Below are 24,940 nucleotides of genomic sequence, written 5' to 3' on the forward strand. Positions count from 1 at the left end.
TTTGTAGACAATTGGACAAAAAGTTGTACGCACCTGGAGACCCACTACTTTAGATTGGCATCTGAAGGAGTTGTGAGAATGGTCTTGTAAGACTGAGCCCTTAACCTGTGCGGTGCTGTTTCCAGGCAGGTAGTGTCAGAGTTGAGTTAAGTTGTAGGCCATTAAGCAGATGTTGCAGAATTACTTGATGTGGAACAACCTTTTCCTGACATTTGTAGTCGAAAGTGTTGTGAGTGTGGTAGTAGTGTAGAGTAAAGGAGAAACCCAAACTATGGATAATAACTGCTTTCTGCAATTTCTGGTCCCTGAGTTCTCTCTCAGTGTTCTGTAGGCTTCTCAGTTCCATAACCTGTGTAATTAATTCCCAGCCCTATCACTTCATGGCAAATGGATGGGGAAAAAGTAGAAACAGGGACAGATTTTCTTTTCTTAGTCTCCAAAATCACTGTGGACAGTGACTGCAGCCGCGAAATTAAAAGACACTTGCTCCTTGGAAGGAAATCTATGGCAAAGCTAGACAGAGTATTAAAAAGAAGAGACATCACTTTGCTGTCAAAGGTCTGTATAGTCAAGCTGTGATTTTTTTCCATAGTCATGTATGGATATGAGAGTTGGACCATAAAAAAGGCTGAGCACTGAAGAATTCATGCTTTTGAATTGTGGTTCTGGAGAAGATTCTTTGAGAGTTCCTTGGATGGCAAGGAGATCCAACCAGTCAATCCTAAAGGAAATCATTCCTAAATATTCATTAGAAAGACTGATGCTGAAGCTGGAGCACCAATAGTTTGGCCACCTGATGCGAAGAGCTGACCCACTGGAAAAGACCCTGATGCTGGGAAAGACTGAGGGCAAGAGGAGAAGGGAAGCAACAGAGGATGAGATGATTGCATAGCATCACTGACTCAATGGACATGAATTTAGCAAACTCTGGGAGATAGTGAAGGACAGGGAAGCCTGGTGTGCTGCACCAGGGGTCACAAAATTTCAGACATGACTTTGTGATTAAATGACAACTTTTCTTTAAATTCTTAGAGTGGTTTCTTTCTTTTTTTTTCTCTAGTTGTACTTTGACTGGTACAGTCATCAAAGTGATAATATTATAAAGTGTAACTTTAATGTTGCTAAATAAATTGCTCATCCCTTCACTTTTATCATTGTAGTATCCATAGTAATGACTGAATTCTTCTTATGTGCTTTTTTGGTAAGTTAATGTAAAACACAGTACTGGGTGCCTGTGAATGTCAACAGAATCAGAGTTTTTTGTTATTTTTTTAATATATATATATACGCATATATGTAAAATGTATTTTATATATGTATAAAATAGTATTTGTAATGTGACTCAAGAAGTGTATAAAGTAAGAGTTAAAAGGATTGAAAGGCAGTAGAAATCACCTCTGATCAGAGGGATCAGACAAAGTTTCATGGGCTGTGAAGAATGAGTAGGATTGCATTTAATGGAGATTGTGGTCAGAGGATTGGTAGACAATGACAAATGGAAAGAAGAGTAAGATAGGAAATTAGTATGTTCATTCTAAATAGAAGATATTTACATAAAGGATTTATGGAAATAAGTCTGGATTATAGAGAGAGAAATGAATTTGGCCAGTAGGGAAATGTGAAGGGATTGCTTTGGGGAACATAAATCTACTAGTTGATCAGCTAGAGGGAGAAGAAATTACAGGTGGCGAGAGCAAGGACCATTCCATTGATATTATTCTAAGGAGAGCTGAGAAGATCTAAACCAGCAGTACTGTAGTGAAATGCCTAAGTTAGAAATATTTTTAAAGTTTTTCTTCTGAGACTACAATTTGAGATAAAAGTAAGAAATTTTCTCTCATTTTCTTTTACTTTTTGGAAGACAACTGTGCTTTTAGATTATGAAGCTACATACATTTTCTTATGGTCCTTCTTGACCTAGATAATGTTTCTGTATGTTAGTAGAAGTAAGACTGAACTCAAACATGTTATTTTTTTTCATAGTGGTACCACCACTATATTTTATGATCATGTAATACTAAACATTATGCATTCCCCCTTAAATCCTACATTCTCTCCTAGCAGTTGTACCATCTCTCTACAAGAGATCTTTGTGGAATATTTATTGATATTTATTTTCTTCCTCATTGCACATTCTCATATGCTGCTTTATTTTTTTTCTCATCAACAACAGAACATTTAAACTTGTCTTCTTAAAGTCAACGACAACTAAATCCTTGTTTTATTCATTTTCACTTCAGTCTTTTCTTTCTTTGACCGCTTTCAGTTCAGTTCAATTTGGTCTCTCAGTCATATCTGACTCTTTTTTTTTTTTTCAAATCCAAAGGAAGTGAAATCATTATCTCTGAAATATATCTGTAATCTCATGTTCATTGCAGTTTTATTTAGAATAACTAAGGTATGGAAGCAACCTAAGTATTGTTGGTTGTTCAGTCACTCAGTCATGTCTGACTCTTTGCAACCCCATGGACTGCAGCACACCAGGTTTCCCTGTCTTTCACCATCTCCCAGAGTTTGCTGAAACTCATGCCCATTGAGTCAGTGATACTATCCAACCATCTCCTCCTCTGTCATCTCCCTCTTCTCCTGACTTCAGTCTTTGCCAGCATCAGGGTCTTTTCCACTGAGTCAGTTTTTCGCATCAGGAGGCCAAAGGATTGGAGTTTTAGATTCAGCATCAGTCCTTCCAGTGAATATTCAGGACTGATTTCCTTTAGGATTGACTGGTTTGATCTCCTTGTTGTCCAAGAGACTCTCAAGAGCCTTCTCTGATACCACAGTTAAAAAGTATCAGTTCTTTGGCACTCAGCTTTCTTTATGGTCCAGCTCTCACATCCATACATGATTACTAGAAAAAACATAGCTTTGACTATATGGGCCTTTGTTGGCAAAGTAATGTCTCTGCTTGTTAATACGCTGTCTAGGTTTGTCATAGCTTTTCTTCCAAGAAGCAAGCATCTTTTAATTTCATGGCCTTAGTCACCATCTGCAGTCATTTTGGAGCCCAATAAAATAAGTCTGTCACTGTTTCCATTGTTTCCCCATCTATTTGCCATGAAGTGATGGGCCCAGATATCATGATCTTCGTTTTTTGAATGTTGAGTTTTAAGCCAGCTTTTTCTCTCTCCTCTTTCACTTTAATAATGAGGCTTTTTAGTTCTTCTTTGCTTTCTGTCATAAGGGTGGTGTCATCTGCATATCTGAGGTTATTGATATTTCTCCCAGGTTATTGATATTTCTCCCAGCCATGTTGATTCCAGCTTGTGCTTCATCTAGTCCATCATTTCACATGATGTACTCTGCATAAAAGTTAAATAAGCAAGGTGACAATATACAGCCTTGACATACTCCTTTCCCAATTTGATCTCTTTAGGAGCTAGTAAACTTTTCTTCTTTGACTGTGGCTTCTTTGATTTCCTTCTGTCTTAGTTTTCCATCTGTTTTTCTGTCCTTAGTAGTCTTTCAAGATCCTTCTTTCTCCACCCACTTTATAAATGTTATGGTTCCTTATGGCTTCATTTTTCACCCTCTTTTAGTCTACACTTCCATTTGACCTCATCTCATCATCTCTTCTTCTGGCTTCAGTTACCACTGATGTACACATTTATATTACCCAATTATATATTCTTTGAGCTTCATACTCAAATGTCTGCTGAGCAGGTCTCATTGATTGACCAAAGGCACATAAAGCTTAATAAAATAGTACACATTATATTCCTCCTCAAATTTGTGTATTTCTTATAAAAGTAATGCCTTTGCTCTCCATCAAGTGATCAAGCCAAAATATTGAGAGCTTTCTGGATTTCTTTCTCAGCCACATGCCACCAAAATCTGTTAATCTTTTCTTATATCACGAATAAGCCTTTTCATTATCATCATTATAAACACTGCCTTACTTTAGACTTCCATCATTTCTTATGTAGATTTCTTTAGGGTTCCCTCAGTAGTTATTTTGCTTCTGTACACTTTTCCAATCAATATTCCTACCTAATCATTTAAAAATGTAAAGCCAGTTGTGCAAGAGTGTTAAGTATTTAGCATTTGGCACTCAATTGGCAAGATTAATATTGTTAAAATGACCATACTACTCAAACCAATTTATAGATTCAGTGCAGCCCTATCAAAATTCCAGTGGTGTTTTTTGTAGAAGTAGGAAAAAAAAATCCTACAATTTGTATGGAACCACAAAAATTTCCCAAATAGCCAAAGCAATCTTGAGAAAGAACAAAGTTAAAAGCAAACTATATTGCAAAATAGTAGTAATCAAAACAATATTGTGTTGGCATAAAACAAACACATAGATTAATAGAACAGAACAGAAAACTCAGAAATAAACTTGTACATGTATTGTCAATTAATTTTTGACAAAAGAGCCAAGAATGTGCAATGGGCAAAGAATAATCTCGTCAATAAATGGCAATAATAAAACTAGTTAGCCACATGCAACAGGATGAAACTGGACCCCTGTGTTACACCATACATAAAAATCAACTCAAAATGTATTAAAGACTTGAATGTAAGATCTGAAACTGGTTAAATTCCTAGACAAAAACATAGGCGATAAACTCCTAGACACTCATCTTAGCAATGATTTTTTTTTGGACTTGACACGAAAAGCAAAGACAACAAAAGCAAAACTAAACACATAGGTCTCCATAAACTAAAAAGGTCTGTTCAACCTCAGAAATCATCGATAAAATAAAAAGACATTTTATGAAATGGGAAAAAATGTATGCAAACTATATGTATTATAAGGCATTAATATCTGAAGTATACAAGGAACTCAAACAACTCAATACCACCCCCCCAAAAAAAATTAAAACTAAAAAAGAAAGAAAGAAAAAAAAAAAACAAAACAGTAACCAATTTAAAAAATAGGCAAAAGACCTGAAGAGACATTTTCCAAGAAGACATGAATGGCCAGCAATATATGAAAAGGTGCTGAAAATTACTAATTATCAGGGAAATACAAACCAAAATCACTATGAAATATCAATTCACACCTGTTCGGATTATCTATTATCAAAAAGATAAGAAATGTGGGAAAGAATACGGAGAATATGGAAACTTGTACAGTGTTGATGGTCTTGTACGTTGATCAGCCACTATGAAAAGCAATATGGAAGTATCTCAAAAAATTAAATATAGAACTGTCATATGATCCAGCAATTCTGCTTCCAGGTATAAATCTAAAGGAAGTGAAATCATTATCTCTGAAAGATATCTGTATTCTCAAGTTCATTGCAGTTTTATTCAGAATAACTAAGATATGGAAACAACCTAAGTATTGTTGATTGTTGTTCAGTCAACTCAGTCGTGTCCTACTCTGCAACCCCATGGATAGCAGCACGCTAGGCTTCCCTCTCCTTCACCAACTCCTCCTCTGTTGTCCCCTTCTCCTCCTGCTTTCAGTCTTTCCCAGCATCAGGGTCTTTTCCACTGAGTCGGTTTTTTGCATCAGGTGGCCAAAGTAGTGGAGCTTCAGCTTCAGCATCAGTCCTTCCAGTGAATTCAGGGTTGATTTCCTTTAGGATTGATTGGTTTTATTTCCTTGCAGTCCAAGGGACTCTCAAGGGTCTTCTCCAACAACATACTTCAAAAGCATCTATTCTTCGGTGCTTAGCCTTCTTTATGGTCCAACTCTCACATACATCTGTAGGTGACTACTGGAGAAACCATAGCTTTGACTATATGGACCTTTATCAGCAAAGTAATGTCTCTGCTTTTTAATATGCTGTCTAGGTTGTATGGATCTTTATGTTGAACATTTTAAACATCATACAATTTTGCCTGTTAATTATTCCTCAATGAAGCTGGAGTAATTAAAAAACATAAAATATAATAATCCCCATTTATATAAGTTGCATTTTAAATATTATCTCTAATCAAAGAAAGTTTTCTTAGGAGCTTAGAAAATGAGTTTAGAAAGCAGCTTTTAAACAGGTTAAACACTTGCTACCAAACTGATTTGTTTAGAAATGAATAATTCTTGATTGTTTCTTTATTCTTCCCACAAAGAGTAACAGCTTAATCCTTTATTCATGTTGTTGTTATTAAAGAGTTTCACAGAAGTCCTCAAAATGTCACCTTCTTATCAGGATGAATATTCTTGGAAACCCAAGGAGGGAAAAGTTGTTCCAGAGTTCAGTTTTATTTCAGGTTGAATTTGGCCTAGGTTGACTAGCAATGTATGAATTTGTACATTGAGGTTGGAAGACACTCCAGGTAGCAAATGACAGATTTATTCCAAACTAGGAGTGTCATACTGTTACAACTAAGATGCAAACTCAAAAGTAAAAGAAATCACTTTAGTTTTAAAATGGAAATAAATGACAAATGATTATGATAATCTACAGTTTCTTTGTTAAATGATTTCCTTAACAACTTTTTCCCTGTTTAATTGAGAAAGCTCACAAAGGGAGATAATAATGTTACAAATTAGTGACCTAGTACTCCATCATGAGCTTACTGTTTTAATGGCAGAACTCCAGATGGTGATCATTTCCCATTTTGGAAATGGTTTATATTGTTGATACTAAGAAAAACAATAATAAGTCGAACAAAAATTTTAGTCAGATGCCTGAATATATCTCTTGGCAATTCTCAGTGTCACTTTCAGAATTATTTCATGTAAAAGAGTATTCATTTCTGTGGCTATTTTTCTTAACCTGGACTTGTGTAATTCTACTGAAGTGAAGAATTAAAAGTTTAAGGAAAAATCATCTAGTGCTTTACTGGCCACATAAATTTCTTGTTTCATTATCCAGTCCCCAGAATATCATTGGCATTCACAAATGTTTCTTATTTAATAATGTCACATTGCCAGAAGTCCAAATATCACCACTCAGAGCTATAATGCAAGGGTGCTTCTTTAATGAATGGTTCATATTAAAAATGTTAGAATGCCTTTCAGATGAAAAACATTTTAAATTCAGCAGATCATTTTTTTCTCAACAGGCAGGAACTCATTAACAGAATAATACTGGTAACTGAAGCATTTTTCAAAGAAAATAATATCCCCGATAAATGCAAGCTGCATATCTTCTCGTCTTTGGAATAAATAGACCTAGTTTTCATTTGTAAAAAGGGACAGCTTGTTTTCATCACATTGCACATTTTAAACATCTTACAATTTTATTTGTCAATTATATCTCAATAAAGCTGGAGCTGTTTAAACATAAAAAATAATAATCCTCATTTATAGAAATTGCATTTTAAAAGTTGGTTGAAAAATTTATGTTGTTGGCTTTGTGAATCAACTTCTCAGTATGAAGATAAGTGAATACTGAGTGAATAAATCTAATTTGGGTCTAAATTTCTACCTTTAAACCCTCCTTCTAAACTTGTAATTTTCACTGCTACCATATGACTGAGGGTATGCTGTCTTCATCCCAGTCTCTGAATTGGGTACCTTTTAACTGTTGCATGGTAGAGCTTTGCATGTAAATGAGGACACACTAGGTACATTTCATAGTAAAAGTCCATTTCTGTCCTTGTGTGTCTGTGTTCCTGATGCCTTAGGGTGTTGATTTTAAAAGACATAGATAAGGCTTAGTAGTTAATAAGACTTTGGGACTAGGTTATACATGGACAAGTCTAATAATTTGATACAGCCCCAACCTGATACAAAACCTTGGACCAGGCCTGAAGTGGGCCCATAGAAGCTACATGGAGCCCTCAGGGCAGCTCTTCACCCAGCAGAGGACTCTTACTTTCCAGAGAACCAGGAGCAAGCCAAAAGCAGTAAGCATCCCAGGAGCCACAGAAGAAAGGTGCCAGGTTGGCACAGGACCCACTTCTGTGGCCCTAACAGATTGACATGTTCTTTTTTTTTTTTTTTTTATAATTATTGATTACTGTTTGCTATAGAAGATTTGACCACACAATCAGATATCAAATGGAGATAAATAGGTATGTCGATTTGTTAGCTGATACATTATATACATTTCTTTTTAGAACCAGGTTTGTTTCTTTGAAGAAAAAAATTTGGTGGGTTTTGTACACAAATCCTATTTGAAGGAGGAAGACAGTAGAGGCTGTTATCTATTTTCTTATGATCAGAAAGGGCAAAGAATCAGCATTTCTGACTGTTTCATGTTTGGAATATAATTTTTTTTGGAGGATAATTGCTTTACAATATTATGTTGGTTTCTGCCATGCATCAACTTGAATCAGCCACAGGTATACATATGTCCCCTCCCTCCTGAATCCCCCTCCAATCTCCCACCCCTCTAAGGTTGTCACAGAGCACTGGGTTGAGCTTCCTGTGTCACACAGAAAATCCCCACTTGCTATCTATTTAAAATATAGTTTTGTACATGTTTCCATACTTTTCAATCAATTTGTCCTACCCTCTCCTTCCCTCACTGTGTCCACAAGTCTGTTCACTGTATCTGCATCTCAATTGTTTTCCTGAAAATAGGTTCATCAGTACTTCTTTCTAGATTCCATATGCATGCATTAATATACAATATTTGTCTTTCTCTTTCTAACGTACTTCACTCTGTATAATAGGCTCTAGATTCATCCACCTCATTAGGACTGATTCAAATGCATTCTTTTTATAGCTAAGTAATATTCCACTGTATATATGTACCACAATTTCTGTATCCATTCATGTTGATGGGCATCTAGGTTGCTTCCATGTCCTAGCTATTGTAAAAAGTGCTGCAACGAACATTGAGATACATGCATCTCTTTCAATTACCTTTTTTTTAAAGTATTTTCTAATCTCATCCCCCTAGAAAGGTTCTTTTCTTTGTGTTCCATTATACTCTGTGTGGACTTATGTCACTTATTTTACTTAATTTCTCAGTGTGTCCATTCTCCTGCATCCCTCACCACTAGATTTTAATTTCTAAAGGTTAACATCTGTGCTTTTTTCAAACGTGTTTCAGCTTTCCTGGTGTAGGACCTGTCACACAATAGGCCTTTATAAATTGCTGCATAATAAACACATGAATAATTTTGTCTGCCAGCTTACCAGCTCATAGGATGAGTACATATATGCATATATGGGTTTTAATAAATTTTCCCCTAATTGAAAAGGTAAACACATTATAAAAATGTTTGAGGAAATATAAAGTTAGAAATAAAATAGCAAAAATGAACTACTATTCAGAATTAAGCATTATTATGATTTGGTCTATTTCTGGTCTCCAGAATTTAAAAATATATTCTGAGAAGCACGTTTGACCCTCTGTAATCAGACATTGGATTCTTAAACAAGAGTGTTGATGTATTGATATATTTGTCCTTTCTGAACATACAAGTTAGGTGTACAGATAGTAATAAGGAAGCTATGTTTTGAACCAGTTTATGTGTATGTGTCTGTTTTTGCAAGTGACCTCTCTATTGTACCCTTCCCTGTTGGCTCAGAGAGTAAAGAGTCTGCCTTTAACGTGGGAGACTTGGGTTCGATCCCTGGGTCAGGAAGATCCCCTGGAGAAGCAAATGGCAACCCACTCCAGTATTCTTGCCTGGAGGATCACATGGACAGAGGAGCTTGGTAGGCTATAGTCCATGGGGTCACAAAGAGTCTGGACATGACTGAGCAACTAACATTTTTACTCTCTCTGTTGTTACAGTTGGTGAGGTAGGTCAGATAGCTGCCTGGACTAGCTCCCCAGCAGTCTTGCAATTGTGCTTCATATTGACAAAATTGTGGAAAACAGTGATCTAGGCAACAAATAAGCTTGTGAAGTCTGTTTGGCTAATCTAGTCATTGTATTTATAACTATCACATGACATGTACATTGTTTTATTAAGGTATTCTGTCTTTGGAGAGAATGTGTGTATGTTATATCTAAATGCAGCACCATTTTATATAAGAGACTTGAATATTCTAGGATTTTGGTATCCACATTGGGGTCCTGGAATCAATCCTCCTCACATACCTAGGAACAGCTGTACTCTGTTACTCAAGAGAGTTTAGAGAAAGATGGAGGTGCTATCAGCATGTAGGAGAACTTGAGGCCACAGAAACAAACAAGAACATCAAGAAGCAGAGAACGGAGTGAGAAGAGGACTCAGTATATGACCCTGAGGGTGCAATGACTTGTAGGAAGCACACACACATTGTTAATTTACCAACTTTTCCCCCAAATGATATGAGTCACAGATTAGGACCTAAGCTTAGCTCTGTATTTTCTACAGAGTAGATTGACTATCTGCTAGATTTTTGCCTTTTAAAGATCTGTTTTGCCTTTCTTCAAAATTAGTAGTATGTTTTGAATGATAAGGATTCAACAAAAGTCTTACTTAATCTTTGGATTATTCAAGGCTCATTAGGTTTGAAAAGTTTGTAACTGGACTGTAAAGTTGGTTGTCAAGGGTTGTGTTTTAGTCAGGATTCTCCAGAGAAACAGAACCAATAGAATCTATAAAGATATATGGAAAGAGATTTGTTTTGAGGGATTAGTTCATCTGATTATGGAAGCTGAGAAGTCCCATGCTGTGCCACTGGCATGCTGGGGAACTAAAAATCTAGTGATATAGTTCCAATCCAAACCCAAAAGCCTGAGAACAAGGGACTAGTGTTGTAAATATCAGCCTGAGTCCAAAAGCCCTAGAACCAGGAACACTGATGTCTGCGGACAGGTGGATGTCCCAGCTCAAGCAAATAAATATGCCCTTCCTCTACTTTTTTGTTCTATTCAGGCCCTCAAGAGATTGGACGATGCTCACCTGCATTGGTTAGGGCTATCTTCCTTACCCAGTCTACCATTTCAAATCATAATCTCTTCCAGAAACATCCTCACAGAAATGATGTTTTATCAGCAATCTAGGTACTCCTTAGCCTAGTCAAATTGACACATAAAACTATTACAAGTTGGGGAACCTTTGTTAAAAAGTAATAATGAGCAAGAGATTAAAGCCCAGGAATGAAGGGCTTTGTTTGTCAAGTTAGGCCTTCATCTAGTTGTAGTAGTAAACAGTAGTGGTGGTAGTTAGTAGTAGTAATAGTAGAATAGTAACTGAAACAGTTATAGAATAATATTAGTAATAATAAAAAAGATTTATAGTGACAGAAGAAATTATTTACTAAGCACTTACTAGATGCTTGTCACTGTTATTTTTCTCTATTATTTTACTCAGTGTTCATAATAACCCTAGAAAACAGAGCTATGATTATCTTCACTATATAGATAAAGTGAGACACAGAGAAATTATATAACTTGTTCAAAATCACAGAGCTAAATAGGTAATAGGACTGAATTTCTAATGGGTAGTAGTAATGATGATTGTTGAAAAAAATGTAACTAATAATCTTTGTTTAGGTAGGCTTAGTATTGAAGAATAGCCAAATTCTGCTGGGTATATAATTCTAGAACTGATTAGTTCAATATTATGAAATAGAAAATGAGAAATAGAAATAGAAGAGAATTCCAGAGACTTCATGTAGACTAAAAGGAATTAAATAATAATTATTTGGGGGTTATGGTGAATAATAAATGAGAATTATAGAACATTAACTCATTTTAAATAGATAACAAATGTCAATGATTAGTTTAAAGTGGCTTGACTTAGTGTGCAAAGAAAAACTTCAATGACTGGTATTTGTTTTCATGATCTATTGAGAAACACACAGACACACACATATATATAATATTCAAGACCTTATACTTTCTTTTGACAGAACTTCAGATAAACAATATATGGTATAAAAATATAACTGAAATTTTGATCTTGTTGATAACATCACTCACTACTCTGTGATCTATGCCATATTTGCATGTAATGAAAAAAACTACACTTTGCCTTTTTTCTACTAATACAATGACATTTATAAAAATAAAGTGGCTAGGAAGGTTAGAGAAAGGTTACAAGCAAATGTTCTCACAAAGTTGCTGAAATAAGAAAACAAAGGAAATAGCTCTTTTCCTGGAGAATCTATTTATTATAAGGAAATTTGGGAAGATATTTCTCTATCATTTTAGAGTAGAAATTTTAAATTTGCTTTAATCTTCAAAGACATGAGAGATTCCTGTTGTTCATTTTTGTTTATTTATTATAGCATCGTTTTAGGACTTTCAAGGTTATTTTAGAATATCTCAAAGTATTACATTTATTTTTATGTGAAATGCTGTTGTTGTACTTTGTAGGTTTACAAGTTTGGAAAGACCAGAGTGTTAATAAAGAAGTCACCTCTCTGAAGTAGTTTCTTCTGTACTCCATACCTCTAGGATGACTTTTCTTTTATGCCTATTCAGAGAATTTCTATTCAGTTTGTTATTAGTAATCACCCCCAGTCACTTTTTTCCATATCTGTTTTCTAGATAACTGTTCCCTAATTTATACCTGTATTGTATATCATTCTTCCCTTAGTTTATTATTTTATACTTCTTTTCATTAAATCTCATCCTGGGCCTGTCCTTCCAAATCCCTGTGTTGTCCATATCCATCTAGGTACTTAATTGATTTTCTTTTCCTTTTAATCCATTCTAGCTTTCATCTGCAAACTTGATCATATTTGAAATTACATTTTTAATGGGTATGCTAGATAGATAGGTTAGCAGTCATCTCTGGGGGATACTGCTGAATATACTGTTGGGTGTTCTGACTTGTAACTCTGTTGACAAGAATTCATTGTGTCCCTCTCATCTGAGATGTCTTTATCCTCTATCATCAATACTTCTGGATGTTCCTCTGCCAGTAATTTTTTTTTTTTAAGATACAGATTAAAATCATTGCATTCCTTTATCTACTTATACCATTGCTTATAATTATACAGTGGAAACCCTTAGAGTTATACAGTGGAAGTGATATATAGATTCAAGGGATTAAATCTGATAGACAGAATATCTGATGAACTATGGACAGAGGTTCATGACATTGTACAGGAGGCATTGATAAAGACTATCCCTGAGAAAAAGAAATGCAAAAAGGCAAATTGTTTGCTGAGGAGATCTTACAAATAGCTATGAAAAGAAGAGAAGTGAAACGCAAAGGAGAAAAGGAAAGATATACCCATTTGAATGCAGATTTCCAAAGAATAGCAAGGAGAGATAAGAAAGCTTTCCTCAGTGATCAATGCAAAGAAATACAGGAAAACAATAGAAAGGGAAAGACTAGAGATCTCTTCAAGAAAACTAGAGATACCAAGGGAACATTTCATGTAAAGATGGGTACAATAAAGGACAAAAATGGCATGGAACTAACAGAAGCAGTAGATATTAAGAAGAGGTGGCAAGAATAGACAGAAGAGCTATACAAAAAAAATCTTCACAACCCAGGTAATCACGATGGTGTGATCACTCACCTAGAACGAGACATCCTGGATGTGAAGTCAAGTGAGCCTTAGGAAGCATCACTATGAACAAAGCTAGTGGAGGTGATGGAATTCCAGCTGAGCTATTTCAAATCCTAAAAGATGATGCTGTGAAAGCACTGCATTCACTATGCCAGCAGATTGGGAAAACTCAGCAGTGCCCACAGGACTGGAAAAGGTCAGTTTTCATTCCAATCCCAAAGAAAGGCAATGCCAAAGAATGCTCAAACTACCTCACAGTTGCACTCTTCTCACATCCTAGCAAAGTAATACTCAAAATTCTCCAAGGCAGGCTTCAACAGTATGTGAACTGTGAACTTCCAGATGTTGAAGCTGGATTTAGAAAAGGCAGAGGAACCAGAGATCAAATTGCCAACATCCACTGGATCATCAAAAAAGCAAGAGAGTTCCAGAAAAACATCTACTTCTGCTTTATTGACTATGCCAAAGCCTTTGACTGTGTGGACGACAACAAACTCTGGAAAATTCTGAAAGAGATGGCAATACCAGACCACCTGAACTGCCTCCTGAGAAACTTGTATGTAGGTCAAGAAGCAACAGTTAGAACCGGACATGGAACAATGGACTGGTTCCAAATTAGGAAAGGAGTATGTCAAGGCTGTATATTGTCACCCTGCTTATTTAACTTCTATGCAGAGTACGTCATGAGAAATGCTGGACTGGATGAAACACAAGCTGGAATCAAGATTTTGGGGAGAAATATCAATAACCTCAGATATGCAGATGACACCACCCTTATGGCAAAAAGCAAAGAAGAACTGAAAAGCCTCTTCATGAAAGTGAAAGAGGAGAGTGAAAAAGTTGGTTTAAAACTCAATTTTCAGAAAACTAAGATCATGGTATTCTGTCCCATCACTTCATGGCAAATAGATGGGGAAACAATCGTAACAGTGAGAGACTTTATTTTGGGGATTCCAAAATCACTGCATATGGTGACTGCAGCCATGAAATTAAAAGACGCTTACTCCTTGGAAGAAAAGCTATGACCAACCTAGACACCATATTAAAAAGCAGGGACATTACTTTGCCAACAAAGGTCTGTCTAGTCAAAACTATGGTTTTTCTAGTAGTCATGTATGGATGTGAGAGTTGGACTATAAAGAAAGCTGAACACCGAAGAATTGATGCGCTTGAACTGTGGTGTTGGAGAAGACTCTTGAGAGTCACATAGACAACAAGGAGATCCAACCAATCCATCCTAAAGGAAATCAGTCCTGAATATTCATTGGAAGGACCGATGCTGAAGCTGAAACTCCACTAGTTTGGCTACCTGCTGCGAATAACTGACTCATTTGAAAAGACCCTGATGCTGGGAAAGATTGAAGACAGGAGGAGAAGGGGACAACAGAGGATGAAACAGTTGGATGGTATCACTGACTTGATGCACGTGAGTTTGAGTAAACTCTGGAAGTTGGTGATAGACAGAGAGGCCTGGCATGCTGCAGTCCATGGAATCGCAAAGAGTCAGACACGACTGAGCGACTGAACCGAACCATTGGTTCAATTTTTTTAAAGTACTCAATCTGGGAAAACTTCCTTAAATAGAAAAAATTTCCTTAAATAGAAATTTCTGTCAAACATCAGTGAATCTTTAAAGGGATATCAAGTCAGAAAACATTTTGGAAGTGCTGCCTTTATCTTCTCTTTGGAAAATGGTCTCTAGTAATTGGGGTTTTTGGTAAAAAGAATAATTACTTCTCCCCAGAACTGAGAGGGTGAGTTAAACATATATTTTTTAATATACTTTTTTCCCCTGAATGTGGATTGTATTTTCAGTAAATTACTCTATTTCAAGGTGGTTTTCTAAATGAAACAATTCATTTATAATTTTCAGAACATGATACAGAGCCACATGTTTATTTATATTTTTACACATGTTTTGCTTTATTTTCAGGAAAAAGAAGAAGTAGAGGGAATATCAGTAGGTGCTATACTCTCTGACTATCAGCGTGTTCGAGTAGAAAATGTGTAAGAGAACGTTAATTTGTTTTATATTTTTTAAATGTAGTAATTAAGAATGTGAATTAATGAAAAATAAATAATTGTACCCAAATAATAGATATAGCATTCTACATGTTGCATGGACAGAGGAGCCTGGTGGGCTATAGACCATGGGATCGCAGAGTCAAACACAACTTAGTAACCGAACCACCATCACCACCACGTGTCCCATGAAACTAAATGTATTGCCCTAAGTAACAAAAGTTGTAATTTTAGTTTTTTTCTATCTTTATATCTGTGCATGAGAAAACTTACCTACTTACCATAAGGAAAAATTATAATAAAAATTGAAGCAAAAGTTTTTTTGAAGTATTATTCTCAAATTTCCCTTATTTGAAATAGTTTAACTTTTTAATATTTTTTACCTCATTATCATTTGTAATAAAAATCAGGAGCAAATAAAAGTAGTGTAGTAATATTTTAAAGGAAAAAATATATTAAGAAATATCTTCTTTGGTCCTTCAAACTCATTTCTTGGAAAAGAATATTCATGAGAGTGAAATACTTCTATAAAAACTCATTCAACTTTAAAGGAATCATTAGATTGTTACTCCTCCCATCTCCCTCACCTCCCATATGAGATAGTAACGTGTATTTTGAAAAAATTTCCTTGTGTTCTGTCTGCCTCCATTTGAGAACAGCTGATTTATAGATGGAGATGGATTGCATATCCCTTAGCCAAATGTTAAAAATAATATTATTCTCATCCAGTTTTAAGTCATATTCTCTGAGAATATTTTGTGTAAAAATCTTTGCTTTTGAATAAATTCAAACGTATGTGATTTAATGGATAGCCAAACTGTAGGTAGGGCTGACATCTATTTATAAAAGCTTTAAGGAGACAATAAAAATGTGTTCCTGTTGGGAAGCCACTTTATATCTACATGAGAGAGGGGCCCATTGGATACTCAAAAGTGGAGGCAAACTGTTTCTCAAAATGCAATCTCAGGTACACTTCAACAAATAGTTTAACCATATTATATGCCATAAAGCACATCTGTTCATTCCTGGGTTTCAGCACCAAAAAAAAAAAGCACATCTGCAGTATTTTTTTTAATCTTCCCTGGTGGCTCAATGGTAAAGCGTCTGCCTACAATTCGGGAGACCCAGGTTTGATCCCTGGGTAGGGAAGATCCTCTGGAGAAGGCAATGGCACCCCACTCCAGTACTCTTGCCTGGAAAATCCCATGGACAGAGGAGCGTGGTAGGCTACAGTCCATGGGGTTGCAAAGAGTCAAACACGAGTGAGTGACTTAACTTTCTTTATTGGGAGCCATTGGTCTACAAACTCAGTTTTGAATTAGCCACTCTCCAATTTGTAATTTCTTCATTATATTTTCAAGATATAAAGAGTTTAATAGATGTCACAAGCTCAAATACAGTAGTGATTTACAGAGGAATCTTATTCCAACCATGATATTTTATGCTGTTAAAGAATTTAAATAAGTAAAGATATACATTGCTGTTTAGTTGCTAGTGAAGTGAAGTCGCTCAGTCATGTCCAACTCTTTGCGACCTCATGGACTGTAGCCTACTAGGCTCCTCATGTCCAACTGTTTTGCATCCCCATGGGCTGTAGCTCACCAGTCTCCTCTGTCCATGGGATTCTCCAGACAAGAATACTGGAGTGGGTTGCCATTACCTTTTCCAGGGCATCTTCCCCACCCAGGGATTAAACCTGAATCTCCTGCATTGGCAGGCAGATTCATTACCACTGCACCACCAGGGAAGACCCCAAAGAAGTATGACTTAAGTCTAAAAATACTCAAAAGCTCAGGGATACCAAAGAAACAACCAAGAATTTTCCAGGAAGGTCAGGAAGGAATAAAATTTTCTTCAAAAAAACAACCAAAAAATCTTTACCTCAAAAATGTGGAGAGGGTTAGTAGACATTAAATATTGGTGATAGGACAGCAAAAACTGTAATGCTTGTGTTACATGGGTAGTTACAGTTTTATTATTTTATGTTTATTAACTGCCTCAGCATTGTCTCAACATTGATTTAGATGCTCAGGACATTTTACAAAGGAAAATTATATAAAACAGTCTCAACATTAAGGAAGATCTTGATTTCTTTGAAAGTCAAGGTATATGTGCAAGAAAAAAAAAAGTGGTATTAATATTGCTTAAGACCATGTATGAGTAAATGACCAAATATGTGGTATATTTAATAAGTATTGGAATTTTCTGCAAGACAGAGCATTCCATGTATGCTGGAGTCGTCATCCAGGAAACTTTACTGACACTAGGGATGGTGGAGCTTAGAGCTATATTTTGTACTTGAAATTTGAGCTCAGCCACTTACAGTGTGACTTGAGTGAATCATTTGTCTCTATTGTTTATTGAATACCTATTTTATCCAGGCATTGTACAACATTTTTATCTATATTACTTTTAATTGATTATCAGTTAATCTATATTAATTTAATTAATTAATCCTCCCTGAGGAAGTTATATCTAACTAAAGGCATGAAGCAAGTGAGGAAGGTAGGGAACATGGCAAGTAGTGGGAGGTGAGGTATGAGAGTCAACCAGGGTGGGACCCCTGCAGGGCTTATTTACTAGGAGTGACAAGGGAGGGTTTAGAGCAGAGGAATCCCATGATCCATTTATGTTTTAAAAGGATCACACCAACTATTATATTGAAAATTATTTTAAAAGGGCAAGAATGGAAACTTCTCTGGCAGTCCAGTGGTTAAGACTCTGTTGTAAAGTAATTAGCCTCCAATTAAAATAAATAAATTTATATTAAAAAAATAAAAATTATCTGCCAAGTAGAGTAAAAAAAAAAAAAAAAAAAGACTCTGCTTCCACTGCAGGTGTGTAGGTTCAGTCGCTGGTCGGGAACTAGGATCCCGTATGCCGAAAGATGGTGGCTCCAACCAGCATGTCACCAGTGGTACTGGTGAGGAGTGATTGCGTTCTGCATTGTAGTAGATTAGATGTAGAATGTGAAGAAAAGAGGAATAAAGGCTGACTTCACTTTCAATATTGTAATCTTCTCAAGAACTTTGGAAAGAAATATTTTTGTCCCTATATATGAACTAGGAAACTAAAGCTTAGCTCTGACTTGTTAAAGTCATGCAGCTAGTGAGTTTAGGAGGTTTCAACCTCAGATTTGTCTGGACTCCAAAATCTGAATTCTTCCAGCACCATAATGTAAAATTTGTAGTACAATACTTGCAGCATATTAAGTGCTCAGTGTATGTACTTTTTGTTATTACTTTTTCACTCAGATGTGATTTCTTTTTTTTCTTTTTTTTTTTTTTTTTGCTGTCATTATAGTTATGCTTATTCTTGATTCTTTTTGCTTGTTTTTATTAAAGTATCTTTTCACCTTTTTTCTCTTTTATTTTCAAGTATAGTTGATTTGGAGAAGGAAATGGCAACCCACTCCAGTGTTCTTGCCTGGAGAATCCCAGGGAAGGGGGAGCCTGGTGGGCTGCCGTCTCTGGGGTCGCACAGAGTTGGACATGACTGAAGTGACTTAGCAGCAGCATAGTTGATTTACAATATTATGTTAGTTTCAGGTATATAGCAAAGTATAACAAAGTGTATAGCAAAGTGTGTATAGCAAAGTTTCAGTATATAGCAAAGTCATATATTTTTTCCAGATTATTTTCCATTGTAGGTGGTTGGATTCATTTTTATATTTGGCAAAACTAATACAGTTATGTAAAGTTTAAAAATAAAATAAAATTTAAAAAAAATAAAAATAAAAATAAATAAAATAAAATATTGAATATAGTTCCAGTTCCCTGTACTACACAGTAAACCCTTGTTGTCTGTCTATTTTATATCTATAATAGATAATTTTTATCTGTTAACTCTCATACTTCTAATTTATATCTACCCCCTCAGAGTCAAATTCTTTATAAGTTTAATCAGTATATGATTATTTTGTTAAGATATGATTATTTCCTATTTATTAGGATATAAATTTATCCTAATTAATATGATTATTTTATTAGGATAAATTTATTTGCCTATTTTGCATAAGCTTTGCAATTTTGACTCCTAAGGAAGTTCTAAAAACAAAAATAATCATCCATTAGCATTTGGAAGCTTTTTTGCATAGATTTCTAAACTTAGAGTCTTACTAAAATTAATATTTCTAATCTGCCTGGAGATTTCATTTTTATCTGTTTAGGCATAGCTTGTGGAAATTAAACATGTTTATGTTGTATACATAAACTTCGTTATGCAAAACATGCTTTTTAAAGTATTTTATATGCTAAAATCCTTGAAGAAACAATATGTTTAAAATCAAAGTAATTGCTATGGATCTAAGTATAGAACATTAAGATGTTATGTGATTTTTTTTTTTTAATTATTTTATAGGTGTAAAAGGCTTAATCTCCAGCCTTTAGCTTACCTTTGGCAGAGAAACCAGGAAGATTTGCTCCAAGAGATGATATCATCTAACATTCAAGCAATCATCATCAAAGTAGCAGCTCTAGGTATGTAGCCAGACTTTGAAGGGAGCTGTCTATTACCACTCAGATAATCTGAGTTCACTAATAAACAGTTAAAACTGAAAAGGAAGATTGACTTAGAATATAAAAACATGGAGTTATAAGCTAAAGGAATTGAGTAAGGGTAAGTTTTAGAATGGGGTTTTGATTATTTACCAAAGTGATTAATAGTGAGTCTTTTTTTCTTTTTTGGCTTTCTTTTTTGTCCCTAAATATATAACTGCCTCTAAACTGGCATTATATTGTAGTCCTTCAGTTTAAGTTCCTTTTATAAGATATGGAATTCAAATTCATAGGGAACAAAAAGTATAGATTGATTATTTTTTTAAGCTTTTTAAAATCTGTATTTGGCACAACACATGATATTTTTATCTTTTTTTTTTAAATACACCTTGAATAATGCTAAGTATCAATAGAATGATTGACTCTCTGGTATCAGAAATATGCTGGGTAGTGGATTTTTGTTGAGGACAAAGAGAAATTCACGTTTGAGACAGTGTCATTTGATCGGTTAGCATAGACACAACAGGCAGGTGGTAATCTGATTCAAATATGGATATTACATGTGAACACATTTAATTTGTTGTTTTGAATTTTTATAATTATATTCATTTTCAAGAAACCATGGGGTTTGAGCCCAATTCATTTATTTCATGAGCCTATTAACAGTAAATGCCCTGGAGCCTCAGGGTTCTCAAAGCCTAAATCATGTACCTCATTTGATAGTGTATACCTTGCTGATCTCTGAAATAACAAGGTCTCAAGCTGTGGAAGATGATACAAATAAAATCACATTTCAAACAGTGTTAAAAGGAAGATTCCATAGTATTTCTTCTTGGTAAACACCAAGCTACTCTCTTCTTGTAGAAATCAAGGTGTTATCTTTAGTGGAAAGCCTTATTTGAGAACATGCAGTTGATCTCCTTAGCTGTTAAAAAGAAAAAAATGAGGTGGTTTTGTGTTCTTATTTTTGAGAAAATGTTGCTCAGCAACTCTTCTGATTGAAATTCTCACTACAGATATATTTGTCTTCAGTTTCCCTATGAATGTCCACAGAGTATGCTCTCACTTTCTTTGTTGCTCACTTGCAGATTTTCTAAGATTGCATAGTTCCGTATTGAAGTTCATGTGACATTTCACTGAACAGTACATCTTCTACCCCAACACTGCTAGAAAACGGATTATAACCTGGAGAGAACCTGACCTGTTAGAAAAACAGAGCTATAGAATATGACCTTACTGTGACTGATATTACTTTTCATTTGTGTGTATGTATGTGTGTGTGCCTCTTTGTAAAGGTTGGAGATGGTGATTAACAGTATTAAACTTTTGGGTAAAGTATAAAACCAAGTTGATTTGTCCTTGACATTCCAATGACAAAAGTATAGATCTGATTTTAACATTTATAGCACATAGTTTCTATTGATTGCCTATAGGTGTACAGAGACAGAAATTATTCTCAAGAACACTATTAAAGAAAGATTTGCTGAGTGGCACATTCCTTCTAAAGATACAGATATAAATGATACAGTGTAGGTTTTCAGGCTTACCCCCCACCCGCAACACACACACATTTTAATTTTGAGAAAAAATTTAAGCAAAAAAAAAGGACAATAGGACTTTTCCATGTGGAGAAGGTGTCAGCAAAGTTTTGTGGCCATAAAATTATGGAATGGTCTTATATGAGTGTTGGCTCTATATGGATGTATAGAAACATATTTCTATAATTGTGTTACATAACCTCAGTGTCTTACAGGTGTGGGTGAACTCATGAAATTTTCATATTAATCACTTAGTATTTATTGACGTTTCTGGTTTTTAGACTTATTTAAACACTATTTCCATATTGGATTTCAGAACAGTCCTGCCATTTAGAAATATTTATTTTTAATTGTATAAGTATTACATGAAAACATTCTTGCAATATATGGTAAATTTTCACAATACAGAAAAATTTGTTGTATTTTCTATCAACTCTTCTCTTGCCAATCATTCCCTTTCCCAGAGATACCACTGGAGTGATGCTGATCATCTTTTTTTGGTATGTGTATATATAATATTGGGACATCGCTAGTAGCTCAAATGGTAAGGAATGTGCCTACAATGTGGGAGACCCAGTTCGATCTCTGGGACAGGGAGATCCCCTGGAGAAGGAATGGCAACCCACTCCAGTACTCTTGCTGGAGAATTCTATGGACAGAGGAGCCTGGCAGGCTATAGTCTATAGGGTCGCAAAGAGTCAGACACAACTGACTAACTAACACACACACACATATATGGAGCATATTCTGTATGATTCAACCATATAAAATTCAAGATAGAAAAAAATGAATCTACAGTGTTAGGAATCTAGAAAACTGTTATCTCCAGGAGGACAAGTATTGTCTAGGGAGATACTGGCAATGATCTAAATCTGGATTTGGGTTTTGATTACATAAATATGTCTAATTTTTTAAAATTCATTAAGTTGAACACAGATCCAATAGCATAAATGATGATATGTGAGTAGGTCATGAAAACCTTGCTCTTGGGAAGTGAAGAAACTATTCATGGGGAAGTAACAGATCTTCCAACTTAGTTACCTTGCATAGGACCACATAGTTTAAAAAAAAAAAAAAAAAAAAACTTGCAAGCCATCCCAAAGAAAAGAGGCAAAAAGGAGGGAGATGAAAAGATAGGAGAAAAGATATATATGTGTTTTCCGAATATACAAAATTAACAGAGATGTATCTGGAGAATCCCCACCCCACATTTTGAAGTTAACCAACATACTTCTATTAACCTACTGATCAAAGAAGAAAGTATTTGAGAGTTGTGAGATACAAGTAAGCTCATATTATATAATTCCATTTATGTGACATTTTAAAAATAGAAAATTATAGACACATGGTAAGTAACTGGATGCCAGATGCTGGGAGTTGGAGAAAGGACTGACTGCAGAGTGGGAAAATGACAGCATCCAACTTTTCTCATTAACTTTTGCAGAGTGGTGGAAATATTCTGTGTAATTATGTTGATGCTTGCATGCCTGTATATATTTACTGAAATTTAAAATTGGCGTATTTTATTTAAAGCCAGTTTTAAAAACGAAAACAAACATGGCAGTGAATAAAATTTCCCAAAGCCAAGAACTGGGATATTAGCTGGCAAGTAGACTATATTGGACCTTTACCAAAAGCCCCAAGAGGCTGCAAAGGAGTGTTAACTGGGATGATACCTGTTTAACCCTAAGCCGGATTTAACTTAGGCAACATTGGGAAGTATGGTTAAAGTTTGGAGCAGCCAGTTCCCCCTCCTTTGGCCCACTTGAGTATAATCTGACCATTGTATACATTTCACTGCTATAAATACACAGAAATGGACAAGAAATATCTCACAGGTGTGCTACATTTGTTAACATCCGTAGAGCAGTGATACAATTGAAGACTGAAACGGAAATTGATGCACTAGTTAATTAAAAAGGCCAGAAAGGAAAAAAGGATTTAATGATTAGCTTAATTAAATTATTTTATGCTAACATTGACTATGGTAACAAGCAATGCCAAGATTCTACTGGGAATGCTTCTGGGATTGGAAGGTAAGAATGAGGTGATGGGGGATGATTTAAGTATACAACTATCTATTTTTCCCATTTTACAAGTTTGTTTTGTTTTGTTTTGCCTGATCTCTTGGTCCCAGGCCTGAGCTTAAAGTTACATGCACCAAAAGAAAATGTTATCAGTGCAGAAAGCACAATATTAATACTACTAAATTTGACAGTGTCTGTCCTTAAAGACTCTTGGGAATATGTCACAGCTTCATCCATGGAGGTAAATTAAGCCCTATGTCTAAACACAGGGCCATGTGTCCTGTGATTCTTTATCTGTCAAAATCTGTAATATCAACCTTGGAGTGAGTCCAAGGAGAAGCGTTAACAAGGCTGCTGTTCTTACTGTCCTCATGGTTTTATAATACATCTACTGAGCCAGAAAGGCCAATCATAGGGGAAAGGGTATGGGTCAAAACAGGTTGTAAATGGAAGTGAAGGGTATCAGAGGAGATGGGAAAGCACTTATAAGTAGATTACAATTCTAGCAGAGTGCAGTCATGTGACCTCCATGCCAGCCCCTCTGAGCTAGAGAATAACACACTTAAGGCATTCCTCTCAGATCTAATACTGACTACTTACGTTGAGAGGAAACTCTGGACCTCTTTTCTACAGAGAATGGAAGTTGCTGATATATGAGCTCTACCTGAAGATTTTACCTGGGCAATCTGAAGCAACAGAATGACAAAGTTCCAGTTGATGGTTCAGTATAGGGGTAGTTTATTTACTATAGTTACCACTCAGTTATTGATTTATTGTCTGTAGTTACCATTCTGATCATTTTTCTGATGATAATTACTAATGAATTATGTCGGTGAAAAATTCCAAACAGTAGAGCTTTTTCATTCTATGTGGGCATAAAACAGAACGGTATATTGCTAAGACACCTACCTAGGTATAATGGAAAGCAGATTTTTACCTCCTGTCATAGCTTGATCTTAGAGAAGGAAACACCAACCCACTCCAGTATTCTTGCCTGGAGAATTTCATAGACAGAGATGCCTGGCGGGCCACGGTCCATAGGAGTCACAAAGAGTCAGACATGACTGAGAGACTAATACTATAGCCTGATCTAGTCCTTCAAATACAGAATATGTGAATGTAATGGACTTCATTTAAATCACTGCAGAATCACTACAGTGTCAACCCCAAAATCACTGCAGATGATGACTGCAGCCATGAAATTAAAAGATGCTTGCTCCTTGGAAGAAAAGCTATGACAAATCTAAACAGCATATTGAAAAGCAGAGGCATTACTTTGCCAACAAAGGTCCATCTAGCCAAAGCTATGGTTTTTCCAGTATTCATATATGGCTGGGAGAGTTGGACCATAAAGAAAGCTGAGATCCAAAGAATCGATGCTTTTGAACTATGGCGTTGGAAAAGACTCTTGAGAGTCCTTGGACTGCAAGGAGATCCAACCAGTCCATCCTAAAGGAAATCAGTCCTGAATATTCATTGGAGAGACTGATGCTGAAGCTAAAGCTCCAATATACTTTGGCCACCTGATGGGAAGAACTGACTCATTGGAAAAGACCCTGAAGCTGGGAAAGATCGAAGGCAGGAGGAGAAAGGGATGATGGAGGA

At 35.5% G+C, this 24,940-nt stretch overlaps 1 protein-coding gene across 1 annotated transcript in view; it reads left to right on the forward strand.

Annotated features, from left to right (window-relative positions):
* Window positions 1–24,940, forward strand: part of DPH6 (diphthamine biosynthesis 6) — a 191,254-nt gene that overhangs the window by 87,929 nt on the left and 78,385 nt on the right. Inside the window, exons 4-5 of the mRNA XM_006057193.3 lie at window positions 15,186–15,259; window positions 19,634–19,752. Coding sequence (XP_006057255.1) covers window positions 15,186–15,259; window positions 19,634–19,752 — 193 coding nt within the window. The remainder of the gene's footprint in view (window positions 1–15,185; window positions 15,260–19,633; window positions 19,753–24,940) is intronic.

This window comes from Bubalus bubalis, chromosome 11 (genome assembly GCF_019923935.1).
Source record: "Bubalus bubalis isolate 160015118507 breed Murrah chromosome 11, NDDB_SH_1, whole genome shotgun sequence".
NCBI classification, from domain to species: Eukaryota; Metazoa; Chordata; class Mammalia; order Artiodactyla; family Bovidae; genus Bubalus; species Bubalus bubalis.